This window comes from Silurus meridionalis, chromosome 19 (assembly GCF_014805685.1).
Source record: "Silurus meridionalis isolate SWU-2019-XX chromosome 19, ASM1480568v1, whole genome shotgun sequence".
NCBI lineage: Eukaryota > Metazoa > Chordata > Actinopteri > Siluriformes > Siluridae > Silurus > Silurus meridionalis.
In genome coordinates, this window is record NC_060902.1 from 8,176,942 (window position 1) to 8,201,991 (window position 25,050).

At 37.5% G+C, this 25,050-nt stretch overlaps 1 protein-coding gene and 1 pseudogene across 1 annotated transcript; one reads left to right on the forward strand and one right to left on the reverse strand.

Annotated features, from left to right (window-relative positions):
- Nucleotides 1-25,050, forward strand: part of LOC124402553 — a 311,654-nt pseudogene that overhangs the window by 234,966 nt on the left and 51,638 nt on the right.
- Nucleotides 7,087-17,569, reverse strand: LOC124401949 (little elongation complex subunit 1-like). Its single transcript, XM_046874501.1, has 15 exons — nucleotides 17,398-17,569; nucleotides 16,835-16,887; nucleotides 11,838-11,875; nucleotides 11,619-11,701; nucleotides 11,460-11,496; nucleotides 10,184-10,254; nucleotides 10,032-10,068; nucleotides 9,891-9,941; nucleotides 9,095-9,381; nucleotides 8,599-8,767; nucleotides 8,290-8,450; nucleotides 7,902-8,092; nucleotides 7,580-7,680; nucleotides 7,387-7,485; nucleotides 7,087-7,265 (listed from the first exon to the last, which is right to left on the reverse strand). The coding sequence occupies exons 2-15, from the start codon at nucleotides 16,840-16,842 to the stop codon at nucleotides 7,087-7,089; spliced, it is 1,512 nt and encodes a 503-aa protein (XP_046730457.1). The 5' UTR covers nucleotides 16,843-16,887; nucleotides 17,398-17,569.

The window sequence follows — 25,050 nt, forward strand, 5'->3', positions numbered from 1 at the left end:
TACTTATCTTTATTCAGTAAAACCTAACACTGACACAGAGCTTCACTTTAAGAATGAAATATATACACTGTGTGCACAATTATTAGGCAAGTGATTATTTTGACCATATAATTTTATCTATAATTTCCAAGTCCAAGCTGTATAAACTTGCATGCTTATTGGATTTAATGCATATCAGGTGATGTGTATTTGTGTAACGAGGGAGGGTGTGGCCTAAGGAGATTACCACCCTATATCAAGGTGTGCATAATTATTAGGCAGATTCTTGTAAAAATTGTAAAAATGTCTTTCACAGGGATGCAGCACTCTTGAAATATCTAAGATATTGGGGCGTGATCACAGAACCATCAAAGGTTTTGTAGCAAATAGTCAACAGGGACATAAGAAATGTGTAGAGAAGAAAAGACGCAAATTAACCGCCAAAGATTTGCACTCTTCTTCACTTCCCTAACACAAATAACGCAATACAAACAACAATACAAAGGTACTTATGTTTATTCAGTAAAACCTAACACTGACACAGAGCTTCACTTTAAGAATGAAATATATACACTGTGTGCACAATTATTAGGCAAGTGATTATTTTGACCATATAATTTTATCCATAATTTCAAGTCCAAGCTGTATAAACTTGAATGCTTATTGGATTTAATGCATATCAGGTGATGTGTATTTGTGTAACGAGGGAGGGTGTGGCCTAAGGAGATTACCACCCTATATCAAGGTGTGCATAATTATTAGGCAGATTCTTGTAAAAATTGTAAAAATGTCTTTCACAGGGATGCAGCACTCTTGAAATATCTAAGATATTGGGGCGTGATCACAGAACCATAAAAGGTTTTGTAGCAAATAGTCATTAAAATGTGTAGAGAAGAAAAGACGCAAATTAACCGCCAAAGATTTGAGAAGAATCAAACATGAAGCTACCAGGAACCCATTATCCTCCAGTGCTGCCATATTCCACAACTGCAACCTACCTTGAGTGTCAAGAAGTACAAGGTGTTTAGTTCTCAGAGACATGGCCAAGGTAAGAAAGGCTGAACCCCGACCACCTCTGAACAAGACGTCAAGAATGGGCCAAGAAATATCTGAAGACAGAGGTTTTGTGGACTGATGAGATGAGAGTGACTCTTGACGGACCAGATGGATGGGCCCGTGGTTGGATCAGTAACACAGAGCTCCACTTCGACTCAGATGCCAGCAAGGTGGAGGTGGGGTTATGGTATGGGCAGGTATTATTAAAGATGAGCTAGTTGGACCTTTTTGGGTTGAAAATGGACTCAAAATCAACTCTTAGACCTACTGCCAATTTTTTGAAGACACTTTCTTCAAGCAGTGGTACAGGAAAAAGTCTGCATCTTTAAAGAAGACTTTGCAAGACAACGCTCTATCACATGCATCAAAGTTCTCCACTGCGTGGCTGGCCAGTAAAGGCCTTAAAGATGAAAAACTAATGACATGGCCCCCTTCTTCACCTGACTTAAACCCTATTGAGAACTTTTGGGCCCTTTTTAAGCAGGAAATTTACAGTGAAGGTAAACAGTACACCTCTCTGAACAGTGTCTGGGAGGCCGTGGTTGCGGCTGCCAAAAAGTTGATACTGACCAGATCAAGAAACTGACTGACTCCGTGAATGGAAGGCTTGTGACTGTTATCGAAAAGAGGGGTGGCTATATTGGTCAATGAGGTTTTCTTTTTGAAATTTCAGAACTGTTTATTAGTAAATTTTGAGTTTGTTTATTATTCTCACTTTCACAGGTGAAAATAAACAAGTGAGATAGGAAAATCTTTGTTTTTCATTCAGTTGCATAATAATTCTGCACAGTAATAGTTGCCTAATAATGGTGTACATGTAGATATTCTCTTAAGAAAGCCAAAACCTCACTTTTACTACTTAAATGTTCAGGTTGTCATATGTCATATGTCATAACGTTCCACTAATAAACTATGGCCTACCTTCTTAAACACAGGGGAAACGATCATACCAAATCGCTCTTTTCCTCATTTTCTTGACCTGAGGACCACAGAGGATGTAAATCATTATTTGGAAAGTAATCAGTACGTATTGCGCAAGTCCTAAGAGGCAATGCATTATAATATATTTTTCTTTATGTGATCTTGACAAACATTGTTTCCTCCTGATCAGTACTTACAGGTTTCCGTGTATGTGGCATAAGAGCATGTTCTAGAGACGCAGCGTCACGGATAACCATGCTTTAGCGGGTGCGTGGAAAACAACTTATGTCATGTTAAGATCATAAGAACATTTCGTAAAACAAGAAAGAAAAATAAATATTTTAATGCAATGACTTAGGACTTTCGTAAGATTTAGACTATGCTGAAGTCAGTTATGAGTACCACAACCTCTAAACTTGGGGGTTATTAATATTTATAAATATTTATTTATGTTTATCACAGATCCATTTTATACAGTATTTTAGAACTAAATATGCTTTATATATATATATATATATATAGTGAGGAAAATAAGTATTTGAACACCCTGCTATTTTGCAAGTTCTCCCACTTATAAATCAAGGAGGAGTCTGAAATTGTCATCGTAGGTACATGGCCACTGTGAGAGACATAAACTAAAAAAAATAAAAATCCAGAAATCACAATGTATGATTTTTAAACTATTTATTTCTATGATACATCTGCAAATAAGTATTCGAACACCTGAGAAAGTCAATGTTAATATTTGGTACGGTAGCCTTTGTTTGCAATTACAGAGGTCAAACGTTTCCTGTAGTTTTTTACCAGGTTTGCACACACTGCAGGAGGGATTTTGGCCCACTCCTCCACACAGATCTTCTCTAGATCAGTCAGGTTTCTGGCCTGTCGCTGAGAAACTCGGAGTTTGAGCTCCCTCCAAAGATTCTCTATTGGGTTAAGGTCTGGAAACTGGCTAGGCCACGCCAGAACCTTGATATGCTTCTTAGAGAGCCACTCCTTGGTTATCCTGGCTGTGTGCTTCGGGTCATTGTCATGTTGGAAGACCCAGCCTCGACCCATCTTCAATGCTCTAACTGAGGGAAGGAGGTTGTTCCCCAAAATCTCGCAATACATGGCCCCGGTCATCCTCTCCTTAATACAGTGCAGTTGCCCTGTCCCATGTGCAGAAAACACCCCAAAGCATGATGCTACCACCCCCATGCTTCACAGTAGGGATGGTGTTCTTGGGATGGTACTCATCATTCTTCTTCCTCCAAACACGTTTAGTGGAATTATGTTTAATCATGTTTAGCTTCTTCCATTTTCTAATGATTGCTCCAACAGTGGACCTTTTTTCACCAAGGTGCTTGGTAATTTCCCCGTAGCCCTTTCCAGCCTTGTGGAGGTGTACAATTTTGTCTCTAGTGTCTTTGGACAGCTCTTTGGTCTTGGCCATGTTAGTAATTGGATTGTTACTGATTGTATGGGGTGGACAGGTGTCTTTATGCAGCTAACGACCTCAAACAGGTGCATCTAATTTAGGATAATAAATGTAGTGGAGGTGGACATTTTAAAGGCAGACTAACAGGTCTTTGACGGTCAGAATTCTAGCTGATAGACAGGTGTTGAAATACTTATTTGCAGCTGTATCATACAAAAAAATAGTTTAAAAATCATATATTGTGATTTCTGGATTTTTTTTTTTTTTAGATTATGTCTCTCACAGTGGACATGCACCTATGATGACAATTTCAGACCGCTCCACGATTTCTAAGTGGGAGAACTTGCAAAATAGCCGGGTGTACTTATTTTCACACCCACAATACTTATTTTCCTCACTGTATATATATATATATATATATATATATATATATATATACAGTGTTGGTCAGTAACGCGTTACAGGTAACTTTTTACAGTAACTAATACTGTAACGCGTTACTTTTAAAAATAAAGTAACTTCGTTACCGTTACCGTATGGTACATGTACATGTCTTCATTGAACTGAAATGTATTCACAGGACGCTTCTGCTATGCTGCTGTTCGCTCAGTGTGGACCGCAAGATTGTGAACGATGACATCACTACTTTCATCGCTGCTGTTTGCCTAATGTTCCGCAGTTACTACAGTTTTAACATTCACTACCCTACTGAACTGGCGTCAGTGCTTGAATTCCTGCAAAGGTGTTTGAAAGACACAATGGAGGGGAGGTTCACGTAATATTTAGTTTCAATGTTTTTTCTTTCTTTTCAAGGTGTTTTTTCATCATCAGTTCCAAAAAGGACACAAAAGTTGTGGAAAAGAACAATGAGCGACTCCCAGTGAACCCAAGAGTCTTCACCCTAATCTCTGCCCTTTCTGATCATGAGTGATGAGAGACCATGTAAAGGTGGCCTGCAAATGGTTTCCAAGTTTAAACTTTATGAACATTGAAATGTTAATGACTTGCGTTGTAACCACATGTTTAGTGGTAGCTATACTCTGTAAGCACTTGTGCCTTGTTCTGCTTTAGTAGTTCTTACATTAAATGTTTATCTGAACCGTTACGTACTGTATCTTCCCAAGCTCAGTTTAAAGTGGCAGTTAGATAGCAGAAATTGTTTTAATTCTGAGTCTACATTTTTAAATGTATGATCTTAATCTGATCTTAAGCCACTGTATACTTCTGTTAAAACACAAACAGAAAAATACATTATTGTTTTAAATGCCTGCCATGGGACCACACTGATGTCCAAGTCTATTAATAGATTTTGATGAGTTTTGATGATTTGATTTAGGTTTGTGTTCAATTAGAATGAAAGTACTCTTAATAGCTTCTAAAAGATAAAATTTGAGTGTTTAGAAATGTAACTTTTATCTCTTCTAGCTCCCAGCTAGTGTAATTTAAATGATGCTTTGAATTCACTGTGGTTATTTATAATAAAAAATAGTTTAACAGCATTTACATATTTAATGTTTTTTTCCTTAGTTTAGTTTCCTGTCTGCTTTGTGAAATAATTATAGGTTTTAACTGTAATTAATACAAAATAAACAGTTTTAAGAGAATTAAATTAAACAGTTCTGAACTGTAAAAAAGATGGTTATGAACCGTAATTATTACAATGTAAACCCTGTATTTTGACGGGTATAAACTGCATTTTATAACCACATAAACATTGATTAAACAGTTATAAACCGTAAAAAAAACAATTAAAATCCGTAAAATATACAGTACAATGGGTGCAATCCTGTTAAACGAATTACGTTCCTATCGTACTTTTGACGGTAAAGTTCTGGCAACCACAGCTGCCGTTTTTTTACCGTAAAATGTATTGTTTATTTTTTACAGTGTAGGATTGGTGGATTACCCACTGTAAACACGAAGAAGACGCACTGTGGGCGTGTCTCCGTTTATTCAGGTCTGTGCGGCAGTAATGGTGAATCGAGGCGAGAGCAAGACGAGTTTCTCAAAGTGGAATTATGCTCATTATTTCACTTTAGTTAAGTATAAAGACAAAAACTTTTAAGGCAAATGAAAGCTGTGTCTTTCTGGTTTGAAGCTCGTATCTACTGCGATAAACAGCAACTCCAATCTGTCGAAGCTCCTTCCGGACCTCCATGCCTGAGGAGCTAGAAGCTAGAAGCTAACCCGGTGTTCTGTTCTACATTGTTGATAGTTTTCATACTTCAGCTGTGAAAGGAACATGTTTAAGAGCTCAACACAACAGCAGATGCCACTTTAGTTTTTGATTCAATTCAATTCAATTCAATTCATTTTTATTTGTATAGCGCTTTTAACAATGAACATTGTCTCAAAGCAGCTTTACACAGATAATGTGGTGATTAAACATAAATATGTGAATATATTATTCAGCTTGTTTTGTTATTTATTTCAGAAATCCTTGTGATATATTCAGTTTGTGCAGGTCTGACTTTAATAAAATAGTGTTTAAAAATTACTTTGTGTTTAAGTCAGTTTTGTGTTTGTATAAACCATAACGCATAAAAGGGCATTAATGCGAAGATTAAAGAAGGTTCTTTAAAAAGGTAACTAAAAAGTAACTTTTAACAGTAACGCATTACTTTTTGGTGTAAGTAATCAACAAAGTAACTAAGTTACTTTTTGAATGAAGTAACGAGTAACTGTAACTAGTTACTATTTTTTAGTAACTAGCACAACACTGGATATATATATATATATATATATATATATATATATATATATATATATATATATATATATATATATATATATATATATATATCCAGTGTTGTGCTAGTTACTAAAAATAGTAACTAGTTACAGTTACCGTTACTCATTCAAAAATATATATATATATATATATATATATATATATATATATATATATATATATATATATATATATATATATATATATATTATCTTTGTTAATTCATTAAAATGTTTAATCACGATTAATTGTATGTTTCTCATTAGTGATTAATCGCAATTTAATCGCGCATTGTTATCTGTTCCAAATGTACCTTAAATTAATACTTTTATTTTTAATACTCTTATTATATGGGCATAGACAAATATCAATGCTTTATAAAAAATGTATGGTTATTATTAGTGAAACCAAACTCAACATATAAAGACAACATATTTTTTGTAAATGTTTTAAAGTAATACTACTGTATAGTAAACATATAGTATACTACTATAGTAAACAGTATGTTCATGCAAATGGTACCTGTACGAGGGAAACACGCCGAATGAGGACAAATATACGGGAACCTGACCTGAGCTCCTATTGTTTCATGCAGTGAAAAGGAAAGTTGAGTGGTTGAGCGCCAGTTGTTTGCGTGTTTGTTCGAGTGATGCTTGATGTCAACAATGCTAGTTATCGCTCGTAACTTTTTATAAATTTACAATATTAATTTCAATATTAATATTAAGATCATCCTGCATAGAATTCATTAAGAATGTTACTTACATCAGTAAAACAAATGTTTAGTGATAAAAAAGTATTTTTTGCTGGAATTTTTTCTATTTTTATATCTGAGCAAAAGAAAAGACGTAGTGAATAAATGTGTGTTGAGACAATCAATAACACTGTGCAGATCTATAATGTATTTTATTTATTCAAGTACAAAAATATACACTGCTATAGAAAGTTATCTGTTAAAAATTATTTAATGTGATACAATTTATTTTGTTTGAGAATAGAGTTGGCTGATCTGCTCAAGGCACTTGGTGACGGCTGGAGGAACGGGCTTTGTGAGATTTTGCTTCCATGATTCCAAAGCCTTCAGAGCAACTTTGGGGTTGCTGGGTGCCAGATCATGAGTGGCATAAACCATTGCGAGCTGCACCTCCCACGGCAAATCTGCACACAAAATCCATCATAAAATTAGGACTTGCTGAAGCACTTTCCTGTTGATAGAGAACTAAAAATCTGAGGATAAAGATTGATAAAGGACTTGTTTTTTTTTATCATTTAGTGATACCTTTTGAGAGTTTTTGTTTCCTGAACTTGGTTATGCGTTTTGCCAGATTTTCGACAGATGCTGCCAGGTTCTCCTTAAGGCCTTTTTGTCCAAGTTGCCCTGTTTGAGATGGCCAAAAAACATGAGTAAAAAACAGAAGAATCCAGAAATAATGTGAGATAATACTATAAAACAGGATTTATAGTAAACTTACCAATTAGCCTGAAAATTGCTGCTACAGAGACGTTTTTGAACTGTGTTTCCTCTGTTCGTGTTTGCAACAGCCAAGTTTTCAAGTTCAGCCAAACACCCTTTCTAATAAATAGAAATTTTGACATATTAGTGTTTTTATGGCTCTAATAGAATGGCCAACATGCTTGTACCATCAATTGTAAGTTTATGCAACAAGAATGGAAAATTTGCAGTATTTGAGACACACGCTGTCTCATATGAGTCTCACATTTGCTGGTATGAAATTTTTAAAAAAAATAGAAAGATGAGAATTAAACATGTTAAAGCAGTTTTACATTCAGTACCGTATAACATGGGTGATGGTCCAAACCCAGCCCAGTTGTGCACAGAGAAGATCCAGGCTAAACACGTATTCCCAGGCAGCAGGACAGAGATCATCACCATACCAACTGCTCTTCTGGAATGTCAGACTTGTGTCTTCCAGTAGAGCTTTCAGTGTGCTGGTGATGGTTCTGTAGATGTTTCCTGGAGGCTCCTGGCAGAAAATACATATTTTCTTTAAAAACCAGATCAATGAAACAATGTTTACAATAATATGATCATAAATGAAAGGTCACAACCAATCACAAGTGCAGATGCTTTAAATACTGAGGTAGAGCTCTAACTGTGCATTCTGCTCTTTTTATAACCTCCATTTATTAATTCTTATGTACTCTTATGTCATCTACTTACCGTGTCCCAGTGCAGATACTTGCTGAGCAAATGATAAACCTTTTTGTATGCCTTCAGTTTGCTGACTATGTGAACGGCTCTGCATAAAGGGCTGTTATTGGAAAAAACACTTGGCCATGCTGTCACCATGACCATGATCAGTTTTGGGGCTTCAGTAAAGTCTGCAAAGGAAACAAAATGATACCACAGACTTAAAATACACTGTATAGGAAGAAATAAAAAAACAAAAACAGAACACAATTGGGTTCTCTTTATCATTCTCTGGATTATTTTTAGGATATATGTAAAGAAATGTCAATATTATCTCACCTTCTTTAAGAAATCTGTAGGCGAGGACATGTGCTTTATGAAAGTCTCCTCTCTTTTCACACAAGCCCACATAAACCCTACAGAGAGACTGCAGGATTTCATGTCCCATAGACTCTTTCTCCGCCGTGATCTTGTCCAAAACCACTTTCAGAAATGTCTCAGTTAACAACTAAATAAGATGGAAGAAAAAGAGCGACTAACATTTAACTAAATAAATTATGTAATCAAGTAATGTATTTAAAAACAAATATTAGGGAGTTAAGACTTGACTGTAAATTAGGTTTAGGAAAACTACTAGACTTTGCATAAACCAAAACCTGGAGTAAACATTTGTACATGACAAATCATATATACTGTTCAACTTCAGAACATCAGGACCAGTGAACTATGGATTAACTTTTAAAAATGAGAAAACTCTAATCCAGAGCTAAAGAATTGCATGTACACTAAATAAAGTGCATGCGTTTGAATTGAATGCACACTAAATAAAACTGACCTCATTTACACAAAACTTGGAAATGACAGATTTTTCTTCATCTGTCAGAGAAGGAAGTTCACAGTTTCCTTCAAGTAGTGCATCAATCGATATTTGAGATAAAACATCATAACAGGAATCCTGCAGTGTTTCTAATGCACTAGTGATGAGGGATTGTGTTGTGTGTTTGTGAGGTGCAGCATCAAGTCGAGGCTTTTTAGCAGCACTGGGTGGTGGCATGCCTGATGCTGCTCTCTTTGCTCTCAGGTTTGCCTGGGTTTGATTTCCTGGGAGGGGAGATTTGACATCTGACACACACACACACACACACACACACACACACACACACACACACACACACACACACACACAAACATTAATCATACTATTTTATACAACACAATGACCAGAATAAGTACTTCATTCTGTTGGATGAAGTAAAATTTTACCATATTAAGTTGATTATCATATTTGGAAGATAATTTTAACAAAGAAATCTTAAAATCTTTTCACATTCATGATATTTTCTCAATATTGTTAAATTCTGTAAAATACTTTTCCTTTACTTTCAGTATTTTATAACACTGTACAAGAAACTGTCAGGTCTCTGTTTACCAGACTCAAACTCCTGACTGTTACACATTTAGGTTCATTAGGTTTACATTGGCGACTCTTTCTTCATTTAACAAACAAAACAAAAATCTGGCCTTTTGTTCCAATACTTTTGGAGAAGGATGTACATGCTAGCTTTAGCACATGCAAAGATCAAATTGTACATTTTTTAGAAAATAATTTACAACATGTCCCATTTAAATACCTTCGTCAGCTTTCTGCTCATTCCCAGTCTGAGTGGAGGAACTCTTTTTCTCTGTAATGACAATAACCAGTTTATTACGGAGTCAATGCAAATACCTTATACATCAAAATATACAGAAACTTGGAGAGATTTCAGTATTACCCTTGTTCAACTCGTTCTCCAGTTTGGAGAGTTTTTCCTGTTAAAGATCAAAACCAAACATCAACTAACAAATCCAACACAAGTGCATGTTTCATTTAGTTCCAGTTCTCACTGAAAGTTGAATTACGACTGCATTGAAATGAAAAAAGGACCTTAATTGAACCGATGCTTTTCTCGAGGCTTCTGAAATTCAGGTCTCGGAAATCCAGTCTGGTGTTAGCGTCTGTAAAAAATGGTACACAACAAAGTCAGTATACAAGGAAGTGCTTATTGTGTGATTAAAATCAGCAGTAACGAAGCAGTATTGAGCACAACATATTTTCTCCTTGAAGGGAGAATTATCAAGAGTAATGTTCAAAAGAACATACAATAAAGATTTGAAATTGTGGATGGGACAGAGGGTCATGAGGCAGCCAAATGAGAATTATATACTATTTTATAGAAAACAGAGGTGGCAAAAGTACACACATAGTTCATTAAGTAGAAGTACAGATACTCAGGATTTAAAATACTTTTGTGAAAGTTGAAGTACTGACTTTATTTTTTACTCAAGTAAAAGTAAAGAAGTTTGGGCTCTGACATGTACTTAAGTATAGGGTAGCTATTACTACTACCTGTTTTAGTGTCACCCTGGAAACTGGACCTTGCATTATATTAATATTAGGGCTGTCAATCAATTAAAATATTTAATCACGATTAAGCGAATGATTGTCATGAGTTAACTTACAATTAATCACAACTTAATTGCACATATTTATCTTTTCTAAACATACCTTAAATTAATACTTTTTAAGTTTTTAATACTCTAATCAACATGGGCATGGGCAAGTATTTATGCTTTATGCAAATGTATGTTTATTATTAGTGAAACCAAAATCAACATAGAGGACATAAAGACAAAAGATTCTTGTAAATGTTTAAAAGAAATGATGGTGTTTTTAATTAGGAAATCATCAGGACACAAAACGGAACCTTTGCTGTGTTTCCACACAGGTGGATTTAATTTTCAGTTGCGCTGCAATATGCATCATAAACAAATGTTTAGTGATTAAAAATTATTTTCCGGTGGAGTTTACTCATTTATTTTTTATATCTGAGTAAAGAAATACATGAATAAAGTGAATAAATATGTGTTGCTTTGAAGGTTTTAATTTTGCCCTTTTTAAAATTATTTATTTATATTTTTAATAAAAATAGTCACAGAAATGCATTATTACTTTAAATTAAATTAAATTAATTTGTGTTAATGCGTTATTAATGTGTTAATTTTAATATTTTTATATTTAGATTTTTATATTTGATATTCAAACTATACACACAGACACACACTCACACACACACACACACACACTGCTTCTCAGTCTGCCTGGAGAAACACTTTCCCTCTGTAATCAAAATATACAAAAATTTGAAGGGATTCAGTATTACCTTTGTTCATCTCGCTCTCCAGTTTGAAGAGTTCTTCCTGTTGAGGTTCATAAACAAAGATCAACTGACAAATCCAACACAAGTGCATTTGGTTTTATTTTAATCACAATTCCCACTAACAGTTTAATGATGTCTGCATGTGAAATAAATAGAAAGTACCTTAATTAAGCTCATGCGTTTCTTGGGGCTACTGACTTTGCTCTCCAGGCCTCGAATTTCCAGATTTTGTCTGGTGTCTGTTTCTGTAAAATAAATACCAAAATAAATGGAAATGTGCTCAGATCCCACTAATTACATTGTGTAATAGAACTGTATAATGCAGTTATATGCTTGTACTGTTTTATACACTGAAGGCAGAAACATCAAAACTAAACTCACCTTTAAGTTCCAAAAGCTGGTGTTCAACACCGGCCCTTCTGTGGAAAAGAAAAGGAAACATTTAGATAGAACTTTAACTCCAATACAATACAACTCCGTCTCCATACCACCCTGTCTTCTACATCTGCCTCTTTCACACCCACTACCCGCATGTCTTTACCACATCCATGAACCTCCTTGGCCTTCCTCTTTTCCTCCTTCCTGGTGGCTCCATCCACAGCATTCTCCTACCAATATAACTCATGTCCCTCCTCTGCACATGTCCAAACCATCTCAATCTCGCCTCCCTCACCTTGTCTCTAAAACGTCCTACATGCGCTGTCCCTCTAATAAACTAATTTCTAATCTTGTCCATCCTTGTCACTCCCAACGAAAACCTTAACATCTTCAGCTCTGCTACCTCCAGCTCCACCTCCACCTCCTGCCTTTTACTCAATGCCACTGTCTCTAATCCATACAACATTGCAGGTCTCACCACAGTCCTATAAACTTTACCTTTCATTCTTGCAGATACCCTACTATCACAAATCATTCCTGTCACTCTTCTCTACCCACCCCACCCTGCCTGCACTCTTTTCTTTACTTCCCTAACACACTCTCCATTACTTTGCACTGTTGACCCCAGATACCTAAACTCCACCAACTTCTCCACCTCTTCTCCCTGCAACTGCACCCCTCCACTGCCCTCCCTCTCATTTATGCACATGTACTCTGTCTTACTTCTACTGACTTTCATTCCCCTTCTCTTCAGAGTGTACCTCCACCTCTCCAGGCTCTTTTCAACCTGTTAACTACTCTCACCACAAATCACAATATCATCCGCAAACATCATAGTCCAGGAAGACTCCTGTCTGACCTCGTCCGTCAACCTGTCCATCAACACTGCAAACAGGAATGGGCTCAGGCCAATCCTTGATGCAATCCAAACCTTCACCTTGAACCAGTCTGTCGGTCCTACTGCACACGTCACTGCTGTCACACTGTCCTCATACATGTCCTGCACCACCCTCACATACTTCTCTGACACACCTGACTTCCTCATACAATACCACAACTTCTCTCTTGGCACTCTGTCGTACGCTTTCTCTAAATCCACAAATACGCAATGCAATTCCTTCTGTCCTTCTCTATACTTCTCTATCAACATTCTCAAAGCAAATAAGGCATCTGTGGTGCTCTTCCTCGGCATGAAACCATACTGCTGCTCACAGATGGTCACCTCTTCTCTCAGCCTGGCTTCCACTACTCTTTCCCATAACTTCATGGTGTGACTGATCAACTTTATTCCCCTGTAGTTACTGCAGGTCTGTACATCTCCCTTATGCTTAAAGTTCGGTACCAGCACACTCCTTCTCCATTCCTCAGGCATCCTCTCACCGTCCAGAATCTTGGTAAACAATCTGGTTAAAAACTTCACTGCCATCTCTCCTATACATCTCCATGCTTCTACTGGTATGTCATCTGGTCCAAACGACTTTCCACTCTTCATCCTCTTAATCGCTGCTCTTACTTCCTCCTTACTAATCCTATCCACTTCCTGCTTTACTAACTCCACATCATTCAACCTTCTCTCTCTCTCATTTTCCTCGTTCATCAGCTGCTCAAAATCCTCCACCTTCTCAACACACTCTCCTCACTAGTCAACACATTTCCATCTGCCTCCTTTATTGCTCTAACTTGCAAAACATCCTTCCCAGCTCGGTCTCACTGCCTGGCCAATCGGTACAAATCCTTTTCTTCTTCCTTAGTGTTCAACCTCTCATACAGCCTCTCATACAGCCTCTTATGCCTTTTCCTTGGCTTTCGCCACATCCCTCTTCACCTGCTGCCACATCTCCTTGTACTCCTGCCTACTTTTCTCATCACCCTGTCGATCCCACTTCTGTTTTGTTAACCTCTTTCCCCTTATGCTTTCCTGCACTTCCTCATTCCACCACCATGTCTCTTTGTCTTCCTTTCTATTTCCAGATGTCACACCAAGTACTTTTCTAGCTGCCTCCCTTATCACTCCTGCAGTAGTTACCCAATCATCCAGCACCTCTTCACCACCACCAAGCCTCTGTCTGACCTCTTCCCTGAACCTCACACTACACTCTTCCTCCTTCAGTTTCCACCATCTTATTCTTCTGTCAGTCCTCACTCTCCTCCTCTTCTTCTTTGCCTCCAAAACCATCCTACAGACCACCATCCGATGCTGTCTAGCTACACTGTCCCCTGCCAACACTTTACAGTCTCCAATCTCCTTCAGGTTGCATCTCCTACATAGAACATAATCCACCTGTGTGCACCTTCCTCCACTCTTATACGTCACCCTCTGATCTGCCTTCTTCTTAAAATACGTATTCACCACTGCCATTTCCATCCTTTTTGCAAAATCTACCACTATCTGCCCTTCCACATTCCTCTCCTTTAGGCCATACCTACCCATAACCTCCTCATCACCTCTGTTCCCTTCACCTACATGCCCATTAAAGTCTGCCCCAATCACCAATTCTTCATTTCTAGGTACACCATCTACCACTTCATCTAATTCACTCCAGAATTTTTCCTTCCCCTCTATCTCACAGCCGACTTGTGGAGCATAGGCACTGATGACATTTATCATCATTCCTTCAACTTCCAGCTTCACGTTCATAACCTTATCAGAAACTCTTTTCACCTCCACTACACTCTTACTGTACTCTTCCTTCAGAATCAACATATATATATATATATATATATATATATATATATATATATATATATATATATATATATATATATATATATATGGGAGACATGTCCTCCCCCCATCCGAGGATTGTCCCCCCCAAAAAAAACTATTTAAAAAATATCGCACTCTCTATTGTGAAAATATATGTATGTTTGACTCCATTAAGTAGGGTATTTCATTCACTTTAAATAAAGCGATTCGTTTTAATGTCGTTAATGCAGACTCATTCATAAATTAGTTGCGGCAAAAATGCTGATTACCGATGTAATTTTCCATGAATCTGCTATATTAGCGATTAAAAAATGACCTATCTAGTTAACATTAGCTTGTTTACAATAGCTTGTTGCATAGTTCACTGCAACTAAGACACCAAAGCCGTTTCCCATGCATTGTTTTATTTGGGAGGACTTGGCATAATGTTAACTTAACATTAACGGTGAGAATTAGCATATTGTTTAGCTGTGCATTTTCTAAATGAGCATTGTGCTACGTCAGAACTGACCCCACTGTATTTTTTTGTATAATCAATTTCTGTTCTGTTCTTCAGTGTCTTAATTAATTTTAAATACAATTTAAAACCTTTTTTTAATTCCTTGTTTTTATTGTTGTGATTATTTTTTTTTATGATGGTTTTACTTTCTTAATGTAAAGCACTTTGAATTACCATTGTGTATGAAATGTGCTACAGTATAAATAAACTTGCCTTGCCTTGCAGTGTCATAGACTAGATAAAATGACGGAGAAAAGGAAAATGGACATGGTACAATTTGACTGTATTATTTGTGTCCCCTTTAAAAATTGCTCATGAGAAATTTTATATTTATTGTCCCCACCCACTGTTAAATGAAATTTACGTCCATGTATATGCATGCATAAATTGTGACATAATCCAAAACAATTGCAAATCTTGCATCACTGTTTGCTTTGTCGCAAGTGACCGCAGTGACTGTCATATTTTAAATAGAAAATTAACTGTATTTCACATCTTATGAGTTATGACCATGTCACATTTAAATACAATATTAATTACCACGTTTGTGTTTTTACTTTCTCTGGGTCGCGTATGTTGCCTGGCAAAACTCAAATGGAAATACAATTCCTTTGCATTTGAATTTCCAAAGCTGTGCACTAAAAGTTGTCAATCAAATTTTAGGGGTGGGACTATATTACTAGGCGTGTTTGTATTGGGAAGTGATGTCACTCACTGTCGATGGCCAAGAGAAGAAATGCCAATAATATACTTGATGGTTCAGGTTCTCTACTTACATATGAACAATTCAAAAACAAACATGAATTTCCTATTTTGTTTAGAAAATACAAATCAGTGATCAATGCTATCCCAAGTGGCTTGTTACAACTTTATATATCTTATCTTGGTGTGTGTGATATAGTAACTATGTACAACAAACCAACCACAGATGCCGTTTACCTGTAACAAGTAAACACATACGCCAAACAATTCATAACCTAAACAAGAACGTTTAAAAAAGTTACCTTTTTTTGGGTTTAAATAATTGATAACATAAACTGGACAAAAACGTGGCTCATTTTATACAAATATCCGATTCCAAACAAGGTTAACGAAGTTCAGTTTAAAATATCGCACTGTATTTATCCTGTTAATTCCATATTTGCGAAAAATGTGGACATTGCGGTTCTTTGTGCATTTTGCAACCAAACAGAAAAAATTTATTCCTCATCTTTTTTTTTTTTTTACTTGTGATGTGGTACTTGAAAATTACATTTATAATTTTATTTATAATTATTTTAATTTCATGTTAAAATGACCAAGTTCTATATTCACAATTGTACATTTTCTAAATCACTTCCTAAAATATTCCCTATCCTCTGTGAAATACAAAACCTTTCGAACAAGTTTGATCTAATAGAAAAACACAAATCTTCTGTTATTGTCTCGACACTTAGATCTAATCAATGATATATTGTGGGGTTTTTTTGTTTGTTTTTTTTTGTTAGTGTTTTTTGTTCTTAATTGATTTGTTTGTTTGTCTAGTGTTATTTAAATTACTTATATTTTGTTGTTTGCTTATACTGTATATCTTCTACTTATTTTTTGTTCTGTTAACTGTGGATAGTTAATTATATTCAGTTTGTGTAACTGAATCTTGTACATTGTATTGTGGAATGTTTTAAACAGTGGAGGTAGTCTGTGAAATTGAGGGGGACATTATGATGCTCGCACAGCAAGTTGATGACAGTTCATACTACATGGTTTAAAGTAAATACAGTTTTTATAAACGAATGTATAAATGTGTGCATTTACTTTTGCATTTCTGTAGGTCTTTTCCTGTTTATCCTTTTGGGAATTTGCTGAATCTGTGAAAAGAGAGAACAGCTTTGATTACAAATCATTCAATAATATATATTTTTTAAATATTAACAATAAGTGTTTTCCCCTTTTTTCAGATTATGCTCAAGGTGATTATTGTTCTCTGGGCAGGAAAATAAAGATTATTTGTCTTCACGGTTCCACTACGAAGGGGGCGTGGCTTTGGGGGCGTGGCGCACGCAGTTTAGCTCCTGTGTGATGTCAGGATTTTGCCTGTTCGGTCTTTATGCTTTTTTACTCACTGGACTGATCCTTTTACTTACAGCCACTAAAGGTAATTTTAATTATTAATGATCGTGTTTATGTGACGTTAATGTTTAGGAAGTTTACTGAAGCTAAACTACTTTCATGCTAGATAGAGCTTCCCGGATGTTCTGGGTGAGCACGTTACTAGCAATGAATCCGTGAACATTAATCAAATCAATTAAACTAAAGATCAGATTCGTGAACGTGTATCATTGTAGGTATAGATCCAAAACGTGTTTTGGGGTAAATACCGCTGGTGTGTTGACACTTTCGAAGTTGATGAAATTGATCGCGGTTAGTTGCGTGGTGGAGAAGTTTGACACTTAATAGCTGGTAGTCTGTGGGCTGCTGCTCCGCGTTCTGGGTTTTTAACAATACGGCGACGTCACAGAGACGCCAAAACTCATTGTGTCACTTGTGCTCTATGTGGAGGCAGATAGTCCACCCTGTAGAACAAATAGTACACAATGATAGAATGCGGTTGGGTGGCAGCTTTTACTAAGAGTATAACACTATGTACAGTAGGTATAGATTAGTATGTACAGTCACAGATCATTATGTACAACTCATCATAAATTCACAGTGAAATTCCCTCTGGTATGAATATAGTTATATAACATTCACTCAATATGTACAGTTACACATGCAATATATTGTAACACTATGTACACTTGCATTAGCAGTATACTGTAACACTGAGTATGCACAGTTTGAAGAGCAGTAGACTATAGAACTTAGTATGTACAATTACATGAGCAGTAGCTTGTAACACGGAGTATGTACAGTTAAACATGCAGTAGAATAAAACACTGAGTATGTAGAGTTAAATGAGCACTAGACTGTAACACTAAATATGTACAGTTGTATTAGCAGTGAACTGTAACACTAAGTATGTACAGTTACATGTGTAGTAGACTATAAAACTGAGTATGTAAAGTTCCTTGATCATCAGACTGTAATACTGAGTAGTATGTACAGTTTGATATGCATTAGATCATAACACTGAGTATGTACAGTTTGATGAGCAGTAGACTGTAACACTGAGTATGTACAGTTTGATGAGCAGTAGACTGTAACACTGAGTATGTCCAGATTAATTAGCAGTAGACTGTAACACTAAGTATTTACACTTGCATGTTTTTTTTTTTCCTGTTGCTCGTGTTCTCGATGTCGCTGCGCAGGTACTTGATCCTGATAACGAACAAGGTATTCTGAGATGTTGTCCTCCATGCTGGAACGAACGACTTCAGGCAAATGGAGATCCTATAGAGGGACTTTTCCTTATTCTGGTTGAGACAGTATTTAGCACATCACCCATGACGAGGATTATAGTCATGGACCGCTTCCCACATAACTGAGAGGAATTAAGCGGTTCAGTAGACTTTTTGCTTTAACTGAATAGCTACAGTCATGGTGTAGAGAACACAAACTACCCTTTGTTGATACCTGGATTTTTTTCTGGGAGCGTCCTAGGTTTTACCTCCCTGATTCTTTTTTCTGATTCCCCAGCAGAATTATAGTGGGATTCCAATCAGACAACATCTTCAGGATGCTGAACTCCATCTGACTGGTAATCATGCAATTCACAATGATGATAGTTGTTGTACAACAAACCAAATAGTTACAAGTACACATATAGGCAATTTTATAGAAACCTTATTTTAAGATCAAGGAATAAATACACTACAAGATCCCCATCACACTGGTCATGGGGGTGGTCTAACAACTGTTTATAGCACCCTTCTTCATGTTAGTCAAAGATTAGGATTCAGGTTTAAATCATGCTTATCATGCTAAATCATGCTTATTCTTAATGCTGTACCTTTATACATAGATTAAAAACACCTACTATCTCTCGGTCTGGCCACTGTGTATACAGTAGACCCCCAGGGCTCCACATTGATTTTCTTTCACACCTCTTGGTCAATTTTGATAAAGTGCTGCTTGTAGAAAATTTTTATTTTCATGTAGATGATATAAATGATGCCCTAGGAATATCATTTACAGACTTACTAAACTTAAACTAATCTAGTTAAAGAACTAGACAGACTCATCGTTTTAATCACACGCTAGACTTAATAATATCCCACGGAGCAGACGTCACTGATATAGATATTTTCAGAGTGATGATATTACAGACCATTATCTCATACTGTATACACTACCGAGCAGTAGAGCAGATTAGCCGCATCTCACCACATTATCGACTTGGTAGGACTATTCTTCCGATCACTAAGGACAGATTCATAAGTAAACTGCCTGATCTATTTTAACATCTTACTAAACCCCTAAATGCTAAGGATCTTGACAAAATGGCTAACAACATAGGCACTAGCCTCACTAGCACATTAGACACAGTTGCCCCTATCCGATTAAATAAGCTTAGAGAAAAAAACACCTGCACCATTGTATAATAGTCATACTCATGCCCTTAAGGGAGCAGCCCATAATTTGGAGATAAAATAGATAAAAACTTAATTGGAGGTCTTTAGAATTGCGTATAAATAGAGAATGCTCAACTGTAGACAGATGCTAAACAGACTACAGACAGACGCTGCTAGAGCAGAGCACCTGAGCAAACTCAAAGAAAACAACCAAAACAGTGCCAGGTTCCTTTTTAGTACAGTGGCTAAATTAACAACAAATCAGATATCTGAAAAGAGACTTCCATCACAGTTTAGTAGTGAGACTTTACTGAAAGAATTTCAAGTATTTGAAACACAATTGTGGAGGTCTATCCTCTGACAGCATCTCGAGATCCAGTCTCACCTAAAGTCCCACAATTAAATTGCTTTACACGTACAGTATTGGACAGGAAGAGCTGTGTGATCTTTTCACCAAAGCCAAATCAAAACATGTCTGTTAACTCCTACCTGTCTGATCGTTACCATTTTGTAGATTTAAATAGAGAAATATCCAGGTTAATCCAAGATATATATGGGGTGCCACATGGTTTAGTTCTGGTACCCCTGCTTTTCACAATATACATGCTTTCATTGGGAAATATTATTAGAAGGTATGGGATTAGCTCAGTTGACCAGGTTAACTGAACGTGTCAAGACAGAGATTTTGTTTACTGGCCCAAAAGACTACACAGTACATAAAAGCTCCAGCATTTCAACTTGCATTTAGAAGGATGTACTGTAAATACTAGTTCAACAGTAAAAGAACTGGGAGTTATTTTAGACAGCAACTTGTCTTTTGAAAATCATATCACCCATATTACAAAAACAGGCTTCTTCCACCTTAGAAATATTGCCAAGCTAAGAAACATGTTGTCTATATCTAATGCAGAGAAGCTACTCCATGCATTCATGCATCCTCTGACAGCATCTCGAGATCCAGTCTCACCTAAAGTCCCACAATTAAATTGCTTTACACGTACAGTATTGGACAGGAAGAGCTGTGTGATCTTTTCACCAAAGCCAAATCAAAACATGTCTGTTAACTCCTACCTGTCTGATCGTTACCATTTTGTAGATTTAAATAGAGAAATATCCAGGTTAATCCAAGATATATATGGGGTGCCACATGGTTTAGTTCTGGTACCCCTGCTTTTCACAATATACATGCTTTCATTGGGAAATATTATTAGAAGGTATGGGATTAGCTCAGTTGACCAGGTTAACTGAACGTGTCAAGACAGAGATTTTGTTTACTGGCCCAAAAGACTACACAGTACATAAAAGCTCCAGCATTTCAACTTGCATTTAGAAGGATGTACTGTAAATACAAGTTCAACAGTAAAAGAACTGGGAGTTATTTTAGACAGCAACTTGTCTTTTGAAAATCATATCACCCATATTACAAAAACAGGCTTCTTCCACCTTAGAAATATTGCCAAGCTAAGAAACATGTTGTCTATATCTAATGCAGAGAAGCTACTCCATGCATTCATGACCTCCAGACTGGACTATTGTAATGCATTACTGGGTGGTTGTCCTGCATCATTAATAAAATAGCTACAGTTATTCCAGAATGCAGCAGCCAGAGTTCTCACAAGGTTCTCACATCCTCAATCTTATCATCACTACACTGGCTACCTGTTAAGTTTCTAATCAACTACAAATGATTGCCACTTACTTACCTAAATGGTATGGCTCCCATGTATCTATCCAGTCTTCTAACACACTACAATCCGTCACGCTCTTTGAGATCTCAAAAGTCTGAACTTCTAGTAGTTTCTAGAATTGCAAAGTCCACTAAAGGTGGTAGAGCATTCTCACATTTAGCTCCTAAACTTTGGAATAGTCTTCCAGACTGTGTTCAGGGCTCAGACACACTCTCATTTATATCACAGATTAAAGACTTTTTAGCAAGTCCTACACATAACACACATCAATTCAATTCAATTCATTTTTATTTGTATAGCGCTTTTAACAATGAACACTGTCTCAAAGCAGCTTTACACAGATAATGTGGTGATTAAATGTAAATATGTTCTTTGTAAGTATGTTTGTCCCTGATGAGCAACTGTGGCAAGGAAAAACTCCCTGAGATGGCATAAGGAAGAAACCTTGAGAGGAACCAGACTCAAGAGGGAACCCATCCTCATCTGGGTTGCACATCATAACCTTGTGCTTCAGTAAATTTGACCACGCTACACTAATTCCCCTCCACTGCTTCTCTCTCTCTACCCATCCCAAGGCATCTTGAGGTTGCACAAGCTCCAGTTGTGTCCCACCTCATGAAGATTATGGATCTTTAAAAAAGTAGATGCCGAGCTCGCAAACATCCCGAACCATCTAGATTAAACTTCATGTAGTGTTTGGACATTGGACCTCTTTGAGTGTTTGAAAGCATGGAGAAGCTGGTGTTGGATCTATGATGGTCTCATATGTTGAGCTATTTTATGAGTTGCTCAGTAGCTCCTGGTTCCATAACCTTAACTGACTGTATAAGACTGTAAAAAGTCATTGCTCATAATCTTACATTCCGGTGCTCATGTTAGTTCTCCCTCCATGGTGTTTTGTATTGTTTTAATGATTTATAATCACACTTTTGACCCAAATGAGGATGGGTTTTTCTTTTGAGTCTGGTTCCTCTCAAGGATTTTTCCTCATAATATCAAATTTTTTCTTTGCTACAGTCGCCCCAGGCTGGTCATCTGGGATAAATACACATCATTCACCTAAATTCTTACATTTTCTTAAGCTGTTTTGAGACAATGTCCATTGTAAAAACCACTGATAATAAACTTAAAAAAAAAAAACTTGACTAGTCCTCCCTTATGTGTTTATGTGACTACAAGTGTTAACTCAACCCCAGCAAAACAGAACTGCTGGTCATCTCAGGTGATTCATCCCTAGGTCAAGATCTCCAAATAACACTTCATGACTCTCTGCTCTCCCCTTCAGCCACTGCTCGTAACCTTGGGGTAACTATGGACAATGAACTGTCTTTTTTTACCCCACATGTTGCTAATGTTGCTCGTTCTTGTCGATTTCTTCTCTATAACATCCGAAGGATTCGGCCATTTCTGTCCATACAGGCTGCCCAGGTGCTTGTTCAGTATCTTTTCATTTCAAGACTTGACTACTGCAACTCTCTGCTGGCAGGTCTCCCCCTGAACGCTATTCGTCCACTGCAAATGATCCAAAACGCAGCGGCACGACTTGTGTTCAATCAGCCCAAGTTTTCCCACCCCACCCCACTGCTGCGCTCCCTTCACTGGCTTCCAGTAGCTGCATGTATCAGATTCAAAACACTGATGCTTGCCTACAAGGCCAAAAATGGACCAGCACCATCTTACCTCAGTGACCTCATCACATCTCGCACTGCATTACGCTGTCTGAGATCCTCCAGCACTGCTCGACTGGTACCACCTTCTCTCAGAATGAGAGGTAAGTACACTTCAAGGCTCTTCTTTGTTCTGGCACCGAGGTGGTGGAATGAACTTCCCCTAGATGTCCGTACAGCAGAGTCCCTGATTATCTTTAAGCGACGACTGAAGACCTACCTCTTCCTGAAATACCTAAATTAGCACTTTCCAAGTTTGTAGAATTCGAGTTATATTTATATTGAGTTTGTAATCTTGCTACCAGTGTAGATTTATTCATTACTAGAGATTTAAAGCACTTTTGTACGTCGCTCTGGATAAGGGCGTCTGCTAAATGCTGCATATGTAATGTAATGTAAATGTTAATAACCTCACTTTTGGCAAACAGGGCAGCTAGATCTCAGTCGAAACATAATGAGACTGAAAAGAGTTTTTGCATGCACCTTTCACACTGTGCTGCTTAAAAAAACAATCCTGGAAGCATTTTTTAGGACGCACCACCCTGCCAGTAACAGTCACTCGCTCTTATCTCAGGTTGGTGTGCAGCACGGCAGCACTTGGTGTCTAACAAAAGCCACTATTACATCCCTGGGTGGGCTCAAACCACCAAACTTTCGGTGAAGGCCCATGGAGTAATATTATCACCCACCCTGTGTGTAGCTTAGCGGTCACGTAGTCGGTTACAGCATTTAATAAGGTCCTGTAATGAGGTTGGTGGGTTTTTCCCTCCACGCTTTAATGTGTGTGTGTGTGTGTGTGTGTGTGTGTGTGTGTGTGTGTGTGTATATATATATATATATATATATATATATATATATATATATATATATATATATATATATATATATATAACCCAGCCATTATGGATGCACAAGCCAGTGCATTCTTAGTGCCGGTCCCAAGCCCGGGTAAATGGGGAGGGTTGCGTTAGGAAGGGCATCCAGCGTAAAACACGTGCCAAATCAAATATGCGGATCACAAAGGAGAATTTCATACCGGATCGGTCGAGGCCCGGGTTAACAACGACCGCCACAGGTATCGTTAGCCGACAGGGTACCGGTGGAAATTGGGCTACTGTTGGCCGAAGGAGGAGAAGGAGAGGAGGAAGACGTCTACAGAGACGGCAGGGAAAGGAGAAGTGTAGGAGAGTGGAGGTTCGGGTTGGTACTTTAAATGTTGGTACTATGACTGGTAAAGGGAGAGAGGTAGCTGATATGATGGAGAGGAGAAAGGTAGATATGCTGTGTGTTCAGGAGACCAAGTGGAAAGGGAGTAAGGCCAGGAACATTGGAGGTGGATTTAAACTGTTTTATCATGGTGTGGATGGAAAGAGAAATGGTGTAGGGGTGATTCTGAAGGAAGAATACAGTAAGAGTGTAGTGGAGGTGAAGAGAGTTTCTGATAGGGTGATGATCGTGAAGGTGGAAGTTGAAGGGATGATGATAAATGTCATCAGTGCCTATGCTCCACAAGTTGGCTGTGAGATGGAGGAGAAGGAAAGATTCTGGAGTGAATTAGATGAAGTGGTAGATGGTGTACCTAGGAAAGAACGGTTAGTGATTGGGGCGGACTTTAATGGGCATGTGGGTGAAGGGAACAGAGGTGATGAGGAGGTGATGGGTAGGTATGGTTTTAAGGAGAGGAATGTGGAAGGGCAGATGGTGGTAGATTTTGCTAAAAGGATGGAAATGGCAGTGGTGAACACGTATTTTAAGAAGAAGGAGGATCATAGGGTGACGTATAAGAGTGGAGGAAGGTGCACACAGGTGGACTATGTGCTATGCAGGAGATGCAACCTGAAGGAGATTGGCAACTGTAAGGTGTTGGCAGGGGACAGTGTAGCTAGACAGCATAGGATGGTGGTCTGTAGGATGGTTTTGGAGGCGAGGATGAAGAGGAGGAGAGTGAGGACTGAAAGAAGAATAAGATGGTGGAAACTGAAGGAGGAAGAGTGTAGTGTGAGGTTCAGGGAAGAGGTCAGAGAGAGGTTCAGTGGTGTTAAGGAGGTGTTGGATGATTGGGCAACTACTGCAGGAGTGATGAGGGAGGCAGCTAGAAAAGTACTTGGTGTGACATCTGGAAATAGAAAGGAAGACAAGGAGACGTGGTGGTGGAATGAGGAAGT

Bases quoted from the DNA above. Each gene is read 5' to 3' on its own strand.
- LOC124401949 (XM_046874501.1), bottom strand. The intron at 10,255-11,459 runs GTAATACTGAAT...CATTTTTTACAG, and splicing joins GGAGAGCGAGATGAACAAAG to ACGCTAACACCAGACTGGAT. The intron at 9,382-9,890 runs GTATTTAAATGG...TGTGTGTGTCAG, and splicing joins TGAGCAGAAAGCTGACGAAG to ATGTCAAATCTCCCCTCCCA.